The 18,414-nt window shown below is 49.5% G+C and overlaps 1 protein-coding gene across 5 annotated transcripts; it reads right to left on the reverse strand.

The window, feature by feature from the left end:
- Positions 1-814: 814 nt before the first annotated feature.
- Positions 815-14,144, reverse strand: SERPINA5 (serpin family A member 5). 5 transcript variants are annotated; one of them, XM_021941526.2, is made up of 5 exons: positions 14,056-14,144; positions 6,507-7,142; positions 4,178-4,448; positions 3,592-3,739; positions 815-1,875 (listed from the first exon to the last, which is right to left on the reverse strand). In XM_021941526.2, the coding sequence occupies exons 2-5, from the start codon at positions 7,123-7,125 to the stop codon at positions 1,693-1,695; spliced, it is 1,221 nt and encodes a 406-aa protein (XP_021797218.1). In that variant the 5' UTR covers positions 7,126-7,142; positions 14,056-14,144; the 3' UTR covers positions 815-1,692. The 5 variants fall into 5 exon arrangements, with proteins under 5 accessions (XP_021797218.1, XP_009210457.1, XP_017816989.1 ...); XM_009212193.3 differs by lacking the exon at positions 14,056-14,144 and adding an exon at positions 13,095-13,212; XM_017961500.3 differs by lacking the exon at positions 14,056-14,144 and adding an exon at positions 12,875-13,155.
- Positions 14,145-18,414: the final 4,270 nt, after the last annotated feature.

Raw genomic sequence — 18,414 nt, forward strand, 5'->3', positions numbered from 1 at the left:
CACATGGGCCATCTGGGCTCTCAGACCCTGGGCCCTCACTGTCACCAGCTGTGGGACCCTGGGAAAGCACTTATGTCCTTGTCTGTAAAACGGGAACAATAACAGACCTTGCTGGGTTGTTAAGGGATGGGTGATATCACAAGTGCAAAGCATCTGGCGTGGGCTGGTGCATGGTGGGGGCTCAATACTTTGGGGAATGGACAAGGCTTGGGGTCCTGACCTTGTTACCTCTAGTGGGCACTCATCTCTGATACAGTCCAGACTCTAGAATCAGAGGGTGGGGCACAGTCTCATGGAAGCATGCTTAGAACATGCAGGGTGGGGTGGGCAGGCACACAGAGAGTCAGATGTGGATGCAGCGAAGGACTCACTCACCCATTTATTCCGTTATTGAGTGTCTGATCCTCTTCATTTGACAGATGAGGAAACACATCGTGCTTGGTGAAGGTAGGCAGGGAACTTACCTGGCTACTGGGTAGCCGGTGCCTGAGATGCCGCTGAATGAAGCTTCTGCTCCTGGTCATCTCTCTTCCACAGCACAGAGTACAGGACTGAGTATAGGGCTCTGGGCCACATTCTCCCCACCAAATTCTGGCTGCATCACTTAGGAGATATGTGACTGGGTAAGCCACCTAACCACTTCAAGCCTTGCCTTTCCCATCTGTGAAATGGGGATAACAGTGGTGCCTTTCTTCATAGGAGTCTTATGAGGGGTAAATGTGACCATCCAGGTGAAGGGCCAGGTACCCGGCCTGGAGCATGGTAAGCAATCAATGTCACCATTCCCAGAGCTGCCTCTATAAAGACAGTTATAACCAGTGTTTGCAAAATGCTTTATTGTTAATGCCAACATAAAATTCAAAAAGTTAGTCATTGGCACCTGCAATTGATACTCTACTATTCGCAACAGGCTTCCCTTCTTCCACTCCCAGTCAGGCCCATAAGATTATAACTATATCCACAAGACGATATAATCAATCATTAAATGGGCCATTTCCACCTTGATATCCAGATGTTTTTCTTAAAGGATGAATGGTACTTGAGTGTATCGAAATCAACCATGATTGACAGGGCACACCCCAGCCTTTCTATATGATTTCAGGAGTTCTTGGATCACAGCAAGAATCTGATCCTTGTATACAGAAGGAAACTGAGGTCCAGAGAGGGGAAGTGTTGCCCCAATGTCACACAGCAGGTTGGGACCAAAACAGTAGCCCCATTTCAGACTCCCATTCCAACATTTTTCCCATGCAGGATGAACTGACAGTTGTTGTTGCTGATAGGTGGGGGACCAGCCTTGGACCTGTGCTTCCTGGTGGCCCTCATCCACTGGAACAACCCTCCTACTGAGCTTTGTGGCACTGAGCTGGGCATCAAGGGCCTGGACTCTGGATCTCTCTTTGCCACTAACAGGCTGGTGAACTTGAGCAAGTCATCCAGCCTCTCTGGATCTCAGTGCTAATCTTCATTGATGAAGAGTGAGGGCGAGATTGAATGTTCTCCAAATTTCCCCAAGGCACCTGTGTCTTGCAGTTGTGTGGGTGGAAGCAATCATCAAAGAGTAATATTATTTGTAATGCCTCATTAATCAACTAAACCTGTGTAAATCACTAGCTACCAGCATACAGATGGGCCATAGCATAGCCACCTTCATCTCCCACCCTGAGGCGTGTAGATTTAAGAAGCCCCACCTCAGGGGCGGTTCACTTTGCCAAGGAAGAGGATGTCATTATCCACAATGAACATCAGAAAAGGCCTGTTGAACACTATCTTCTGAGAGCTCAGGCGGGCCGACCTGAACATGAAGATTGTCCCCGTGGCTGCCGCTGCTCTGGTTCCCGACTCATCCACCTCCACCACAGCTTTGTGCACCATCTGCAGGGGAGACACCAGGCATCACCAGGCCACCAGGGGTGGGTGAAGCCATCATGTCAAATGGCAAAGCTTCTGCCTATGGGCATCACCCTCTAAGTATCTGTTCAACTGAGCCATGGAGCAAGTAGGAAATGGAACAATGGAGCAGCTACTCTGCCCCAGGCACTGTGCTGGGAGGTGACGTCTCATGTGTCTGTCATTGAATTCTCATGATATCTTGGAGCAAGGTGTAATTCTTCAATTTTATAGAAGAGAGAAAGGAGGCTCAGAGAGTCAGGTATTTTTGGAGATCACACAGCTAGTAAGTGCCTTCTTAGTTTTGATTGTTTAAAACAGGACTCCTTAACTCAAGGAACAGTGGTGGATATGGCTTCCCATTACATGAAGGATAAGACATAAAGTGAAACTTTTGCTTCGTGGGGGAAAAGAGAGGGAAGAGGGAGAGAATAGAATAGAATAGAATAGAATAGAATGAATAGAATAGAATAGAGGAGTGGGTGCCAGTGGAGTGGGTGGAGTGCAAGGAGAGTGGAATAGAATAGTAGAGAGTGAAGTGGAGTGGACTGGAATGGAATGGAAGAGAACAAAATGAAGGAATGGATCGAGATCAAAATCAAAATCATCGTCAAATCAAATCGAAATCGTCGTCAATCAGAAATCAATCGACGTCGATCGTCAATCGGCGCGTCAAATGTCATCATCGGCTCAAAACAAAACCGAAATCATCGAAATCGTCAGCGGTCGAGATCGGCGAGTAAATCATCGAAATCGGGCTCGAAATGTTTCAAATAAATCGTCGAAAAATCGGCATCGTCGGCGTCAATCAGAAAAGAGAACTCGAAGAAATAAATCATTATCGGCTCAGGCTCAATCATCAAGTCGAGAAATCTCATCATCCGTCAAAATCGGCTCATCGATCAGATCGATAAATCATCATCATCAATCCATCATTTCATCGAAGTCAATCAATCGGCGCGTCATCATCGGCTCGAAATCCAAGCTCAAAATCGGCTCATCAATCAAATCGAATCGTCGAAAATCAGTAAATCATCATCATTCAATCATCAATCATCCGGCATCATCGAAATCCGAAATCAATCAAAGATAAACTCGAAGAAATCATCGGCATCATCATCGTCGAGGCTCAATCGGCTCATCGAAATCGAGCAGATAAACCGAGAATCAATAAAGTAAATCCCGTCCATCATTTCGAAAATAAATAAATAAATCATCGGCATCATCAATCGTCGAAGAAATCAATCGAAAAATCATCAATCGATCGGCATCATCGGCATCAATCCATCGGCATCCATCGAACATCGTCTCGGACAAATCAATCAATCAATCAATCATCAGCGTTTCAATCAATCGGCATCAATCAATCAGATCAATCAATCGGCATCGAAATCAATCAATCGAAAATCCCGGCATCAATCAGCGGCATCAATCAGATTTCAATCGACATCAATCGAAATCAATCGATCAACAAAATCAATCAATCAATCGAGATCGAAATCAATCAATCAATCCGGCAATCAATCAATCAAAAAATCAGAGTGGAGTAGAATGGAATAGAGTCAACTGGAGTGGAGTGGAGTGGAATGGAATGGAATGGAATGGAATAAAATGGGGTAGAGTGGAATAGAAAAGAATAGAATAGAATAGAATAGAATAGAATATCTTGGAAAGTAGATGCATAGGAGCTTCTGAACCCACCTCAGACACCTGGATATTTGTGTGGTTACTGATGCCGGACAGGTCAGCGTGGGAGGTGAAGACGTTACTGATCCCCAGCTTGGGAAGGACTTTATCCAGCTGATAGGAGCCCTCAATGGAGAATTTGGGAAGGTAAAGCTCGAGCTGCCTAGAAAAGGAAAAGGAGTTTTCTTAGACTGCTCTAGGGCATTGGCACACTGAGCTTCACCCCTTGGCTTCATAATGCACTGGATTCTTAGTTTTGATGCTTTATAAAAAGGACTCCTTAACCCAAGGAACAATGGTGGTTATGGATCCTCTGGCCTCTTGTCTAGGATGAGCCTCCCCTTGCTCTGGACTTGGACATGGGCTGCCCCAGAGGTCTCTGCCCACTCTGGCACCACCCTAAGGAACCCAGCTTCCAGCCCTTGTCCCTTCAACTGGGCTAGGACCCCAGGACCTGGATGTCACAGGATGCCTCTGGGCTTGAAGGCAGCTCCTTGGCTGGGTGAGTCCTTCCCACCAGTGCTGTGTGGCCCTGGTAGGGCGTGTGTGTCTCCCTGGGGCTGTATGGAGTTAGGCTGGCCCTGGGGTAGTCTGAAAGTACCTCTTTTTGAACATCTTAAGCCACTTCCTCAGTGTTTTCTCGCTCAGTCCATTCTCCACCTGCTGCATCTTTCCCTCACTGGGGAGAATGAACAAAGCCGTGGCATTGCCTTGGTAGGGGACCCCCACCACCCTGCAGGAGAGGTTCCGGTCCAGGAGGTAGTGATACTGGTCCTCGCGGCTCATCATGGGTACCCGCACCACAGTCTCCGGGGTCACGTAGAAGTCTTGCTCTTGGGTGCCTTTGTGGTTGAAGCTTGTCTCCCACTTAGCTAAAGATGAAAAGAAAGAAAAATGAAAAAGAATTTTGTGGAAGAATTAGAAATTCTCAGCTGCAAATAAAAGGAGTGAAGACAGTAAAGACAGCCAGCAGAGACCATCTTTATGGCAGCCTCAGAGCAGTGACTGTTGAACCTCTTGAATGTCAAGGCAAGTCCTTTTATAACACTGGGCCCATTCTCGGACTTTTCATAGGGCTTTTCCTTCCACATCTGCAAAACAAGGAGGTTGGTTTTCACATCTTCAGAGGCCCTGGACCCCTAATGTTCTTTGATTCTCTAACGTTTTACTCAAGGCCAAATCTCCAAGTGAAGAGGGTAAAAAATGTGGCTGGCCATGAATGCTACCTGATATCTGGGTGAGCTTCTCTGTTTGCACTTTCTTCCCAATATTTTAATTTAAGTTTTAGAGAGAAGTTCATATGGATCCTGGAAACGAATGCTTTTTCCCATTGGGAAGTCTTCAATGACCCTTCTCTTACCTTCCTATGGAAACTTCTGAACAAAATGCTACAAGTGATTGCTTCCAACTTCTTTTTATTTTATTTTATTTTATTTTATTTTATTTTATTTTATTTTATTTATTTGAGATGGAGTCTCGTTCTGTAACCTAGGCTGGAATTCAGTGGCACAATTTTGGCTCTCTACAGCCCCCACCTCCCAGGTTCAAGCGATTCTCCTGCCTCAGCCTCCCAAGTAGCTGGAATTACAGGCGCCCATCACCACGCCTGGCTAATTTCTGTAATTTTTAAGTAGAGACGGGGTTTCACTATGTTGGCCAGGCTGGTCTCGAACTCCTGACTTCAGGTGAGCTGCCCATCTTGGCCTCCTAAAGTTTTGGGATTATAGGCATGAGCCACCACGCCTGGCCTGTTTCCAACTTCTTCATTGTTATCAAAGGAAGACCCCATCCAATACCGTCCTTAGCTTATTTCCCAGTTGTCCTCAGCAATCTGGTGTAATGGGGACCGCCCTGCACCAGGGGATAGGAAATCTCAGAGTCCAAGTTCGACACTTACTGCTGCGGTCTCAATGTGTGTGTCCCCACATTGTTCATATGTTGAAACCTAACCCTGAGGTGGTGGTATTAGGACGGGGGGCCTTTGGGAGTTGATTAGTTCGTAGGGGTAGAGCTGTCATGAACAGGATCGGTGTCCTTATAAAAGAGACCACAGAGAGCTGCCTTGCTCCTTCGAGCAAGGACATACTGAGAAGACACCGTCATGAACCAAGGAACGGGCACTGCATCTGCCAGTGCCTTGATCCTGGACTTCTCAGCCTCCAGAACTATGAGAAATAAATGTTTGTTGTTGCTAAGTCACCCAGTTTACGGTATTTTGTTATAGCCACCCAAATGGCCAAAGATACTCATGATCTGTGACCACAGGAAGGGGAGGTGTTAACAATTTGCCTTCCTCACAACCCTTCCCACTCTCTCCTCTCCTCTCTTCTCCTCTCTATCCACTCTTGCTTTCCTCAGGGTCAGCACCTGGCAGGAGCTGCAGACGCGAACAGAAATGCTTACAAGGAGTGTCGGGGAGATAAGCAGAGGTCAGCTCTTACTGAGGAGTCCGGAGGAGGCATTTCAGAGGAAGAAGCATTTGTCTGAGGGAGTCTTGGCCTCCATGAGAGCAGAGGGGCCAGGATCTGGGGCATATGGGGGACTGGGAAATGCCCTCTAAGCCCTTCTGGGGTCCATGTCCTGCCCTGAGTGGCTGAGGTGTTGGTGTCTTTGTTATGGTGGCCACAATGGGTTCATGCTTCAGAGCCTGTATGAAAACTGGGGCTTCAGATGATCCCAGGGGCCCAAAGACAGCAGTCAGTTCTTCCTCCATGGAGGAAACAGCATCTTAGGCTCACTAACCCCATCCACAGAGAGAAGGCACTCATCTTACCTTCTCTGGCTACTTGTTTACTTAATTTTTCTCAGCAGGCGCCCGAAAGAACTTAATCTACTCCCCGTCCTTTATGTATGTGAGGGAATTGGGAATTCTTTAGAAAAAAGCAGCAGAAAAGCCAGAGAAAGCACAGGTTTGGGCCCAAGGTCCTTACCTTTAAAGAAGATGTAATTCACCATGACCATGACCGCGTTGCTGTCGAGGTTCTTAAGCAAGTCCACAATCTTGCCCTTCGTTTGCTTTGCCACATAATCATTGATCTGCTTCAGGGCTCCCGCAGAGTCCCCAAAGTTGGTGGGGAAAGAGTCTGCCAGGTACAGCGTCTTCATGGCACTCATGAAGGTGTCCTGCACGTCCACCACCAGGTCAGTGAAAAGGGCATTGCCGAGGCTCAGCTGGAAGCCATCACGGGGCTGGTTGAGCTCCTGCAGGAGCTGCTGAAAGCCTCTGTGCAGCTGCTCCTCTGAGCTTTTCTGGAAGTCGAGGCCCAGGCCCTCCAGGATCTGCCTCTTTGTGCTGGACCCAGCCCCCAGGGAGAGCATGGCCAGGCTCACGGAGATGCTCACAGGGGAGAAGAAGACGTTCTGGCTGGGGGCAGCAGAAGCCAAGGCCCTGTAGAGGTCGAACGTAAAGTCCCTTCTGCTGCTGGGGGCCACCGTGGCACCTACATGGAGGTCCTTGACTCTCTTCTTCGTCTCCCGGGGGTGGTGGCGGTGAAGGGAGGCCTCCTGAGGGCTGAGAAGCACCAGGCACAAGAGGAGGAAGAGCTGCATGGCGGCTGTTCTTTGTTCTGAAAGGGAAAGAAGGTGTCCTCAGAGAGGGGTGGGGCTGGTCCAGGCACTGACTTTCCAGAGATGTCCCCACCCAACACTCAATGGGTAGGTTTGGTCCATTCAGCTTCAAAGAGAAGGGATGGCACCCCCGAGACTGAGGATGAGGGTTTACACAGGGCGGCAGTGGCTCGAGGACAAAGATTTAGGGACAATGGGGAGAGGAAGGAGGGAGAGGAGGTGCAGACCGAAGGCAGAGGCCCGGCTGCCAGGGCAGGAACCCTCCCTGCCCATCCACATCAAGGGACACATTTTGGAGGATGGGACATGGAGGGAGAGGATTCCCCCTGCTCTGCTTTGTCTCATCAGCATCTTGAGGTTACCAGGGAACTAAGCTGCTTCCATGTGAGCTTCTGGCCTTCACTCTGGTGTCCTGGTTTGGCACATGGCAGGGCCCTGTGGTCCTTCTATGAACTCAGACCAGTTACGCGCCTGGGGCCATCAGCACTGCTGGCCTTGCCCTGTTCATTCAGCACACATGGAGTGAGCATCCACCCCGGGGTAGGCAGGATACCAGGATGCCAACTGTCCCTTTCTCCTTCCCCCAGGGGCTGCTCCATGCCACTCTTGTCTCACAGAGAGACACCTTCTCCTCCTAAGGGAATTCTGCCTGCCCTCTTCATGTGAGCATCTCCACCGTCCTCCTGTTCTGGGCTGAATTGTGCCCCCCAAAACGCATATACTGAAGTCCTAACCTTCAATACCCCAGAATGTGACTATATTTAGAGATAGGGCTTTTAAAGAGGGGACTGAGTTAGGATGAGGTCACTAGAGTGGGCCCTAACCCAATATGACTATGTCCTTACACAAAAATTAAAAAGAGATCAGGATAGAGACACGCACAGAGGGAAAACCAGGTGAAGACAGTAAGAAGGCAGCCACCTGTGAGCCAAGAAGAAGGGCCATGGAAGGAACAAATCCTGCCGGTGCCTAAGCCTCAGACTTCCAGCTTCCGGAGTTGTAAAGAAAGAAATTTCTGTTGTTGAAGCCCCCTAGCCTGTGAGACTTTGTGATGGCAGCCCATGCAGGCAAAGACATCTCTTCATCTTCTAGATGAGGAGGCATTCATCTTTGACTCTAGAGCTTCTCAGGGGGCCTTTGTGGGGTCTCCCATCACTCCTGACGTGGCCTTTGCCTTCAGTCCTACTCTTCCTCCCTCCACTTCACCCAGGAGCTGTTTCTGTGTCCATGCTTCCCCACCTGGCTACGGGTAGAAGTCTTGCCTCCTCCCTCCGCAGTAGGAAACAGCCCAGGCTCTGAAGCCGCTGCCTGGGTTCAGATCTCAGCCCTGCTGTCTCCTTGCAGTGAGATTTTGGGCAAGTCAGTTACACCCTGAGCCACTCTCCACAACTGCAAGACAGTGATGATAGCAGCACCTCACCACCCTCAGAGCCACTCCTCCACCAGCACCAGCCAAGACAGTGATGATAGCAGCACCTCCACCCTGAGCCACTCTCCACAACTGTAAGACAGTGATGATAATGGCACCTCCACCACGGGGTGCTTGGGGGCACGTGCTGTGGAAGGATAAGCAGTAGGCATGGCAGTTTCTGGCAAAAGCCCCATCTGAGGCCCCCATATTCTCAACTGTATCATAGGGTACGTGCTTTACACACACCCACACACAAACACAAACACACACACTTGTGAGCCTGGCAGCACCCGGGGCAGCTAATTATCAGGTGCAGAGGGCCTGCCTGGCTTGTGATGTGAGCTTTGCCCTGTGTGTCACCTTGGAGGGAATCCCTTTCTGCTGGCCTCTCTCTATGGGCACAATGTCATTGGGGCTCCCAGATCCCCACCAGGCAGGGGCAGCCTGTCACAGCATCCCGTGACCCAAATAAAACCAAACTCCAAAGGGCCCCAAACAGCTGCGTGGGAAATCGCTTGCAGAGTGGCCATGGGGCTCAGCAGTGGAGAGAGAATGGTCTCAGGAATTGGGCAGGCTTGGACTGCAGGCCTGTCTTTAAGTGAAGCTGAATAACTCCAGCAGGGCACCCTTGCCAGTCCAGCCTCCAAATTGCGCCTTGAGCTCCCTCTGAGAAGGAGGCTCATGTAGAAGGTTCTGCCTGCAAAACCGAACCTGGCACCGAACCCAGCAGCCGTAGCAGTTGGGCGCATTGTCCTCACCCTTTTTTAGGCACTGTGCCAACTCCTTCAGCCCCATACCACCCAGAAAGGTACGTCTTGCTGCTAGCTCTATTTTACAGATGGGTAATCCGAGGTTAGAGAGATGGAGTCTCCTGCTAACATTAGCAAAGCTTGGACTCAGGCCCGGTTACCACTCTGCCTCTACAGAGTCCTGCCTCCTCCGTTCCTGTGCTGCATCTTCCTGATTTTGAAATCCCTGACTTAGTAGCCACCAACAATAGCCCTAATCTGCAGATAATGAGTGAGCAGAGTCTGGGCTTCCCCCCCGCTGACACTCCCTACCTGTTCCCACCATGGCACTTGCCTGGGGAGCTCTGAAGGACATGGGTGGGTGGTTTAATCTCTGGCTCCTCTAAATGAGTCTATTTGGCAGCACAATATGGTCCCTCCTGCCAAGTGTTGGAACCAGCCATGTATGGAGATGCTGCTAAAGAAACAATGTGGTTCAACCCCCCACAGAGTCACACTGAGCTGATAATTTCGAGAACAGTTTCAGAAGCAGGGGAGTTTCCTTCTTGGATAGAGCCCAGGGGCAGCTGACCAGAGAGTCCCAGTGAGGCCCTGGCCTATATTCTCTCATCTATGCAACTGCTAGGTCACCCTGGGCAAGCCTCACCCTTTCTGGGCCTCAGTTTCTTCATCTGCAGTCTACCGTGTGCTGTGGACACCCCTTCAGGACCCCCGCCCCCTGCCAAGCACTAGAGATCCGATGGGGAGGAGCTGCTTCTCCGGGTGCCTTTATATATGCACTGAGTCTCCCCCAGGGTCTGTTTGGAGAGGGCCCCAGGTTCACTTAGGCTCTCCTGGGCTATACGTTTGAGACCCAGAAATCTTGCTCCCTCTGGGCCCACTGTCTCTATCTTTTAGTAAAACCACTAATTATTAAAGACCTACTAAACACTCCATAAATATTACTATGTTTAGCCTTCACCAAAAGTAAGCTCTCTATTTTACAGAGTTTTCCAAAAGTAAACTCACTCTGTTTTACAGATTGAATAGACTGAGGCTAAGTGAAGTAGAAAAGCTTGTTCCAGTTACTGAGTAATGGAACCAGAATTAAAATCCGGGTTCCTCTGACTCGTGCACAGTCTATCTCTGAGTGGCTCTGAGGAGTGATACCTCGTTCCTCCTCGACCTCACCTCCTGGTATCCTCAGGCAGTTCACCTGTATTAGCCCATTTATACTTCTCCACAGTAACACGGAGGTGGTATCATTATCCTAACAGTGCAAAAGAAGAAACAGAGAATCAGAGAGGTGGCCCCAAGAGGCAGTGGAGTCCTCAGTGCTTGTTTTACGTTTCTTAGTTTCAAAGCCCCGGGTTTGCCATCACACTCTTGGGCCTCTGGTGGAAATATATGGCTTTGATAGAGACAGGTGAAGCCCTAGGAGCCTCCCATCCCCCAGATCAGCCTCCACCGAGTGCCTTGAGAGCCTGGTCAGGCTGCCCCTCTCCTGACTTTAGTGTTTCTGCAGAGGGAAGAGAGGGGATCAGTCAAGTTCATCTGTCATCTCAGGCCAAGGTGAATTGAGGTGGCAGGTGCTGGGGATGTGACGGGTGGGCCTTGGTCAGCCCTCCCGCTGGCCCCCACCATCCATGAAGCCCAAATCTGCTGACTGATATTTCCCGTGTTGGGCAATGAAGTCATGCCCAGTTCTGCCCTGGACTAAGCTGTGGGAACTGTGTTAGTGAGGAGGGTCTGTCCAATATCTTCTAATGACAAAGAGGGATGTGAGACTTGGAGCCCAGGCAGAGATGAGAGACAAAGTCACAGCTTCCTCTACATCCTAAAGACCCAGGAACAGAACTTCCCAGAAGAAGTAATCTTGACTTCCTGTTCCACTCCAGCCCATCCGCAAGGCTTGTCAGTTCTAGCTCCAAAACAGGTCTTAAAACTGCCGCGCCTCCCTGGCTTTCTCACTGCCCCCAATGGAATCTCCCACCATCTTCCCCTGGGCTACCCCAGTAGCTTCCTTTCTTTGCCCTGCAAGGCTTTCTATATACAGCATATAAAAGAATCTCCTTCAATCATAAATATGGTCACAGCACTTCCTCACCTAAGAAACTCATGGCCAACTCCTGTGTTTCGGATAAATGCTAACTTTGATCTGTGCTCTAACCCACAAGGGCTCCTGTGATCTGGCTCTACCTGGCCTGGACCTGCTCTGCCCTGGATCACAAGATACCCCCAGGCTCACTTTTCCCAGTTTCTCAAACGCAGCAAGTTCTGTCCTAACCCTGGGCCTTTGCACACCTTCCCTCTCTACTGGAACCCTCCCCTGACCTTTCTCACCAAGGCCAACTTCTGCACAGGCTGAGGCCTTTGCTTAAATGTCACTTCTTTGCAATACCTTATCACACTGGACCTTTTCCCCTTCCACAGCTATTCTCTGGAACGGTGCCTTGACTGTTTCTCTCAAAGCTCCTTCAATTACACATATGCCTTTATATATGCATTTGCCATTGACATTTTTCATCCCAGCCTCTCTCTGCATGGGACCCTCATCTGTGCTGCTCTCACCTTCAGGAACTTGCAGTCATGAGAGATGCTCCATACACTTTTGTAGAATGAACGAACGAATGAATGAATGAATGAACTGACCCCTGTCTCCTTTTCTGTAATTCAGAGACATCAGACTGCAAGTTGGACACTGAGCAGTGGAAAAAGCCAGGCTAGCCACCCAGAGCTGAGCTCTCTCCGCCCCGGGGCTCACTTGCCAGGTGACCTTGAACAACTCCCTCCCTGTCTCTCAGCTCTGGCTTCCTTTTATTTCTTTATTAAAACCGCTTGATTGAGACATGACTGCTATTCACAAAGTTGCACATATTTAATGTCTACAACCTGACAAGTTTGGAGATGAGTCTACATCTGTCACTTATCATCACCGTCAACACCATGAACACGTCCGTCACCACTAGGCATCTGCCGCCTGTATTCTTCATGCTTCGGTTTCCTGATCTATGAGCAAGGACACTGGCCCAAGGAAGTGGTTTCCCCTTTTATTGCTGTGTATCTGGCCAAAAGCCCTACCCTCAGAAAAACAAAAAATTCTGCTTACTTTATTTTTACATTTTGTTCATTTAACAAACTGCCAAATGGTTACGGTCTCTCATGAGCAGCTGCCACGATCGGCCTGGGTGGCAGCCTCCAGGCAAGATGCCCTTATCTCAGGGAAACAGATATTAGATCATTGTTCCTCATTTCCAAAGGCCCAAGACTCCAGGCACAGAAAACAACAGAAGCTGCCATTTACTGAGCACTTCCTATCCAGCTGACATTTTGTCCCCACAGCCTTATTTCAGGGTCTCTCAACCTTGATCCTGTTGACCTTTTCAACAGGATGATGCTTTGTGATCTTGTCTTGGGCATTGTGGGATCATCAGCAGCATCGCTGGCCTCTAGATGCCACTAACCCCCATCCCCCTTCCAGTTGTGGAAACCAAATGTGTCTGCAGACACGGCCAGATGTGCTGAGTGAGAGCACCCGCTATATTTAATCTTCAGTCACACCATCCAAAGGGTATAATTATTTCCATCTTACCTATGAGGAAACAGAGGCTCTGCCAGAGTTAGTGTGGAGCATAAGGTCACAGAGCTCAGGGGACCCACTCACCTCTGCTGCCTTGGATACCTGAAACTGCAGAGGTGAGACTCCTTCAGAGCTTTGCAGCTCCCAAACCCCAAAACTCTAGAGTCCATCCTTTCCTCGCCTCACATGCCCTCAAGCCCACGGGACCTCCCGTTGAGGCATCTGTACTTACTGTGTCCTGTAGCCAAGCGTGCACACAGTGGAGGTGGCAGTCCCTCTGGCTCAGGAAAGGGCAGAGGGCTGGCTGGATTGCAGCCAGCATTTGTCACTGACCATAGCCGGCCCTGTCTCCACCCCTCCCTAGCCCCGCCCCAGGCCAGCCCTTTCCTTTCCTGGCAGGTTTCCAGCCAGCAGGCCTGCCTGCAGACGCAGCTGCCTACTCCAGAGGCTTTGACCACGATGCACACTCACTGCCCCCCAAGACTTACGCCGCCAACCAGGCCACCATTTGCCTGGAATGGCATGGGCACTCCTGAGAGACAAGACCAAAGAGCCTGTCCGTTGTTGGTATTCCAGAGACAGGGAAAGGGACAGCTCCAGCAAACCCTCTCTTTTTCCAGGCACTATTCCTTGGTTTACTGCAGTGAATTTCTTGTAGATTAGTGGGGGCATAGGCTTGAGCCTGAGAGCTCCCCACAGGCCTGCGATGCTGACTGGGTCATAGATCCCAACAGCTGGATTCTAGTGGGAATGGGAGGGATTGAGAGTCCCACCATGCCTGCAATGAATGGGTCGCTGTAGCCAGGCCTGTGATTGCACCAATCACTGAATTGGGGCTCTGAAGAATGAAGGGAATTCTCAAAGTCACGCATTTAATTAGGGGCAGAGTGGGGCTGGTGCCCAGGTGGCTGACTCTCAAGCCAGTGCTTGTTGCTGAGAAAGGAGCTGCATTCAGGATTTCTATGGGCTTGGGTGGATTCTCCCTTTCTACTTTGAAATCCGGGTTCCCTAACTCAGCCACACACTCTTAAGAGTATTTCCAAGACAGCGGTGCAGGGTGCTGTCTCAAATCTGGTTATGTTTCAAGGTCCCCATGCCTGGGGGACACAGTGTGTTGTGTATGGCCATGATCATGGAAGGTTGTGTGGCTGCAGGTGGGGTGTGGAGTTGGTAGAGCAAATCAGAGGTAATACCTGGAAAGTGATCTTGATGTTCAGCAAACACTGTCCATCAATCTTTAAGACATTTCCTCTTCCTTCTTCATGGTTTTGGGACCCAATTATGGGGCTGCTGGATATCCACAGAAATAATAAGAACTAGTATTTATTCACACTTTTAAAAAGACCACGTATTACACCAAGTGCTTTACACACATTATGTCTTTTCATCCTTACAACAATCCTTCAAGGGAGACACTGATCTCAGCCCAGTCTAGAGATGAGCACTGGGTATCTAGAGCCAAGTCCAACTATGACTACATCTCTAGAAGCATGCACAGTACTACTGGGTATCTAGAGGAAACACAATCACTACCGGGTATCTAAAGCCAGGTATGATCACTGCCACGTATCCAGAAGCAGGTGGGATTGCTACTGTAGGATATCCAGAAGCAGGCAGGATCGCTACTGGGTATCCAGAGGCAAGTCCTACTACTACTAGGTATCTAGCCCTTAGTTTTTGCTCAGTGCCCTCACAGTTCATTCCTGTTGAATTGGAGAGAATACAGAACCGAGCAGGTCAGGGAATCAGCCCCAAATCCCACAGTTAAAAACAGGAGGCTCCAAGAAGGGAAGCTGAGTCCCCTCTTTTTAGGGTTGACTTTCTTCCCATTACGCCATGTAACGTGAGCAAGAGTCCGTTATCTCATTGACCTAGAGATCCCTAAACCATACCTATAGGATGGAAATCAGCACTGCGTACCAGTTATAGGTGAGTAATGGAACCCCAAAGATATCCGTGTCCTAATACCCAGGACCTGTGAATGTTATCTTCTATGACAAAAGGGACTTTGCAGATGTCATTAAGTTAAGGATCTTGAAGAGATTGTCGTGGATTATCCAGCTGGGTCCTAATTACAATCATTAGGATCCTTGCAAGAAAGAGGCAGGAGATTGGAGTCAGAAGAAGGTGATGTGATGGTGGAAGCAGGAGAGGAAAAGTCAATGTGATGTCGGAGCCAGGTGCTGAGGAGTGAGGAAGTTTCTAGAAGCTGGAGAAGGCGAGGAATGGATCCTCCCCTAGAGCCTCCCAGAAAGAGTGGAGCCCTGTCAATATCTTCATTCTAGCCCAGTGAGGCCTCTGGCCTCTGCAACCATGAAAGAAGAATTTTGTGTTGTCTGAGCCACTGTTTGTGATAACTTCTTAAAGCAGCCATCAGAAACTAGGGCAACACCCCCCAAATGGGTTCCAGATGAAACTACTTTGGGAAAGGTGGGCTAACCAAGGTCCTGTGGGCCGTCTCCAGCCTGTGTGTGCTGTCTGTGCTCTGACCACCCAGGAGGGAAAGACATCACGTGCCGTTTCCCAAGCTTACACCTGAAGGAATGTCTTGAGAATTTGGGGGAAAGTCTGAGGTAACTCATGACTCCCACTGCCACACGGAAAGGACTCTGAAGGAATCAGGACTGAGGCGAGTGAGTTTTGAGAGGAGAGATTTGGAAGGGGTCTCAGGGGCATGGCATCCCAGTCTATCAGTCTTCTCTGGCTGCTGTAACAAAACACCTCATGCTGGCCTGGGTTAAACACACACTGGCTTAAACAATAGAAATGTATTTTCTTACAGTTCTGGAGGCTGGAAATTAAAGCTCAAGATGCTGTCAGGATTGGTCTCCGGTGAAGGCTCTCTGCCTGTCTTGTAGATGGTTGCCTTCACTGTCCTCCCAGGGCCTCTTCCTGGTGAGCCCACACTGGACACACACATACATGCACACACACACACACACCGAGAGAGGGAGTGGACAGAGGGAGAGAGTGAGCTCTCTGGTTTCTCTTCCTCTTCTTAAAAGGACACCAGTCTTACCAGATTAGAGTGCCACCTTATAACCTTGTTTAACTTTAATTACTCCCTAAAGGTTCAATCTCTACAAACAGTCAAAACAAGTCCTACAAGCTAGGACTTCAACATAAGAAATTGCGGGAGATGCAATTCGGTCCATAACACCCAGGGTGCTTGCATAGGGTGAACCAGTGGCCAGAATATGAGACTTTGGTGTCCTAGAGCCTAGCAGGGCATGGGAAGGGATCAAAGTGGGGGGGGTGATTTCTGGGAGAAGGGCTGAGAAACCAATGCTGGCCCCTGTGATGCCTTGCCCTGCTGAGCACAGGTGCTCCTCTGCTTGGCCCTCAGCCTCCTTGCCCTCTGTTCCATGGTACTGGGCCTCATGGGGATTGAGTGAGACCAGTTCAAGGGCCTACAAGATGTCACTCAGGGCCTGGCTGATGCTTCTGCTCTAAAGTGGGGCACTGGTCTTAATCACTAGTAGGGTGACCAACCATTCCAATTTGCCTGGCACTGAGGAATTTCTGATGGTGTGGGATATTCAGTGCTAAAACTGGCAAAGACCTTGGCAAACTGGGATGGTTTGGCTACTTGAGTTATTAGGCTCTTGCCTTGTTCTGGGATCCAGCCTCTAGCTCCTGATCTAGGCCTTGTGTCTTAATAACTTTCCCATTTTTCTTGTCTTCTCAGTCTTTGTGGGGCTGTCAATCTTTCCTTAAACATCTGCTATGATCCTCCTATAATCAACCACCATGCTTCCCTCTGCCCATCATCTGCCTGCCTACATGAGCTAAAACATACTGGTACTACCTTTCCCTTTCCCTTCCTTCCTTCTTTCCTTCCTTCTTTCCTTCCTTCCTTCCATCCATTCACCCATGCATCCACCCATTTATTCATCCATTCTTCCATCCATCCATCCATCCATCCATTCATACATCCACCCCCCATCTATCCATTTTTCCATCCATCCATCCATCTATCCATCCATCCATTTATCCTTATAGCCTTCCATCCATCCTTCCTTCATTTCCTTCCTCCAATATCAATGTTTATTGAGCTCTAACCATGTCCCAGAAAATACCCCTGGCCTCAAGAAAAGAGATCAATATCTCAATAGATGAACTAAAGACAGAGCGTCAATGCTCTGACACATGTCTCCACAGTAAAGACACACAGGGAGGCATGGTCCATTCTCCCGTGGTTGGAGAGAGGAATGGAATAGGAAAAGCTTTGTGAAGTTGGTGACCTTGGATCTGGGGTTTTGAACCTTGTCTAGGTTTTTATTAGCCCTGGCTGGGTGGAGAGAAGTGAACAGACAGAAGAGCTTACAGCACAGCAGCGGGAGGCTGCATTTTGGGCTGAGAGAACCACAGGAGTGATAGCAGTACAGCCTGAGGGGGTGGTGGGGCACCGGGAGCCTGTCAGAGAGGAGGAGGGGAGGACAGAGAGAAGCCAGATCAGGGCCAGATGGGGGGCTTGGAAGTCCTGCTGGGCTGGGAACCAGGGATGAACTTCATTCTGTAAGAGAAGGAAGGAGGAATTATCTTGGGCTGTCATGGGTATGGTTGCCTGGAGATCAAGACAGGACCAAGTGACACTGTGTGGTAATCCAGGTGAGAGATGACGGTGGTGTGTGCCAAGGCACCAAGGGTGAGGCTGGAGAGGAGGAGACACATTAAGGAAGGAGAATGGACCTGGTGTCAGCTGAGGGGTAGGTTTTGGAAGCCTGTATGGAGGATGATGAGTTCAGTTTTGGACCTAGTGAGCCTGAAGGGCCTGTGGTGCCTACTGGCAGAGATGACACAGGTGAATGGGTCTAAAGAGAGATTTGGAGGCAAGAACAGAAACAGGAAATAAAGTGAAGGAAGCACCTGGGATCTGGGGGCCTCCTGGGGCAAGGAGAGGACAAGAAAAGAGGATGAAGCATAGAACTCTGAGACCCTCAGCATAAGCCTGAGCAGAGAGAGAGGGAGCTCACAAAGGTGGTGATGGCCGGGAAGGAGGAGGACCAGGGCAGATAACAAGGGAGGACAAGGGATGCCACTGTCAGTGTCAGATGCAGCAGAACATTCAAGTAGATAAGGATAGTCACTGGTCCACAGAAGCCACCAGGGTGATCTAGTTGGGGAGGTAGAAGCAGGATCCCAGGGCCAGCAGGCTGAGAAGTCAAGGGGATGGTCAAGGCAGATTGCTCCTTGATGAGAAGGCTGGGAAGGAGGTGGGGCAGAGGGAGCTGTGGCTTGGAGGGAGGGATTTCCCAGGTTTGGGGGAAGAAGCTGAAAGGGAGGTTAAAGGTGGTTATTAATGGAAGGAGACTCCCCCAGGTAACAGGAGAACAAGAGAATACACAGCTGTGTGTCAAGAAGAGCAACACCTGTTCTTGTGAAATTGGAAGAAAAGAGGAATGTTAGCTTGCTAGGGCTGCCATAATTAATCACCACAAACTGGGTGGCTTGAAACAATAGGAATTCACTCACAGTTCTGGAGGCCAGAAGTCTGAATCAAGGTGCTGGTGGAGCCGTGCTCCCATTGAAGTCAATCACCCCAGGAGAGC

This window comes from Papio anubis, chromosome 7, assembly GCF_008728515.1.
Source record: "Papio anubis isolate 15944 chromosome 7, Panubis1.0, whole genome shotgun sequence".
Classification (NCBI taxonomy): Eukaryota; Metazoa; Chordata; class Mammalia; order Primates; family Cercopithecidae; genus Papio; species Papio anubis.

Excerpts from the sequence above, each read along its gene's own strand:
- SERPINA5 (XM_021941526.2), bottom strand. The coding sequence starts at position 7,125 with ATGCAGCTCTTCCTCCTCTTGTGCCTGGTGCTTCTCAGCCCTCAGGAG. Across the intron at positions 4,449-6,506 it reads GAATTACATCTTCTTTAAAG|CTAAGTGGGAGACAAGCTTC; the intron begins GTAAGGACCTTG and ends TTTCATCTTTAG. Across the intron at positions 1,876-3,591 it reads CAAATATCCAGGTGTCTGAG|ATGGTGCACAAAGCTGTGGT; the intron begins GTGGGTTCAGAA and ends TCTCCCCTGCAG.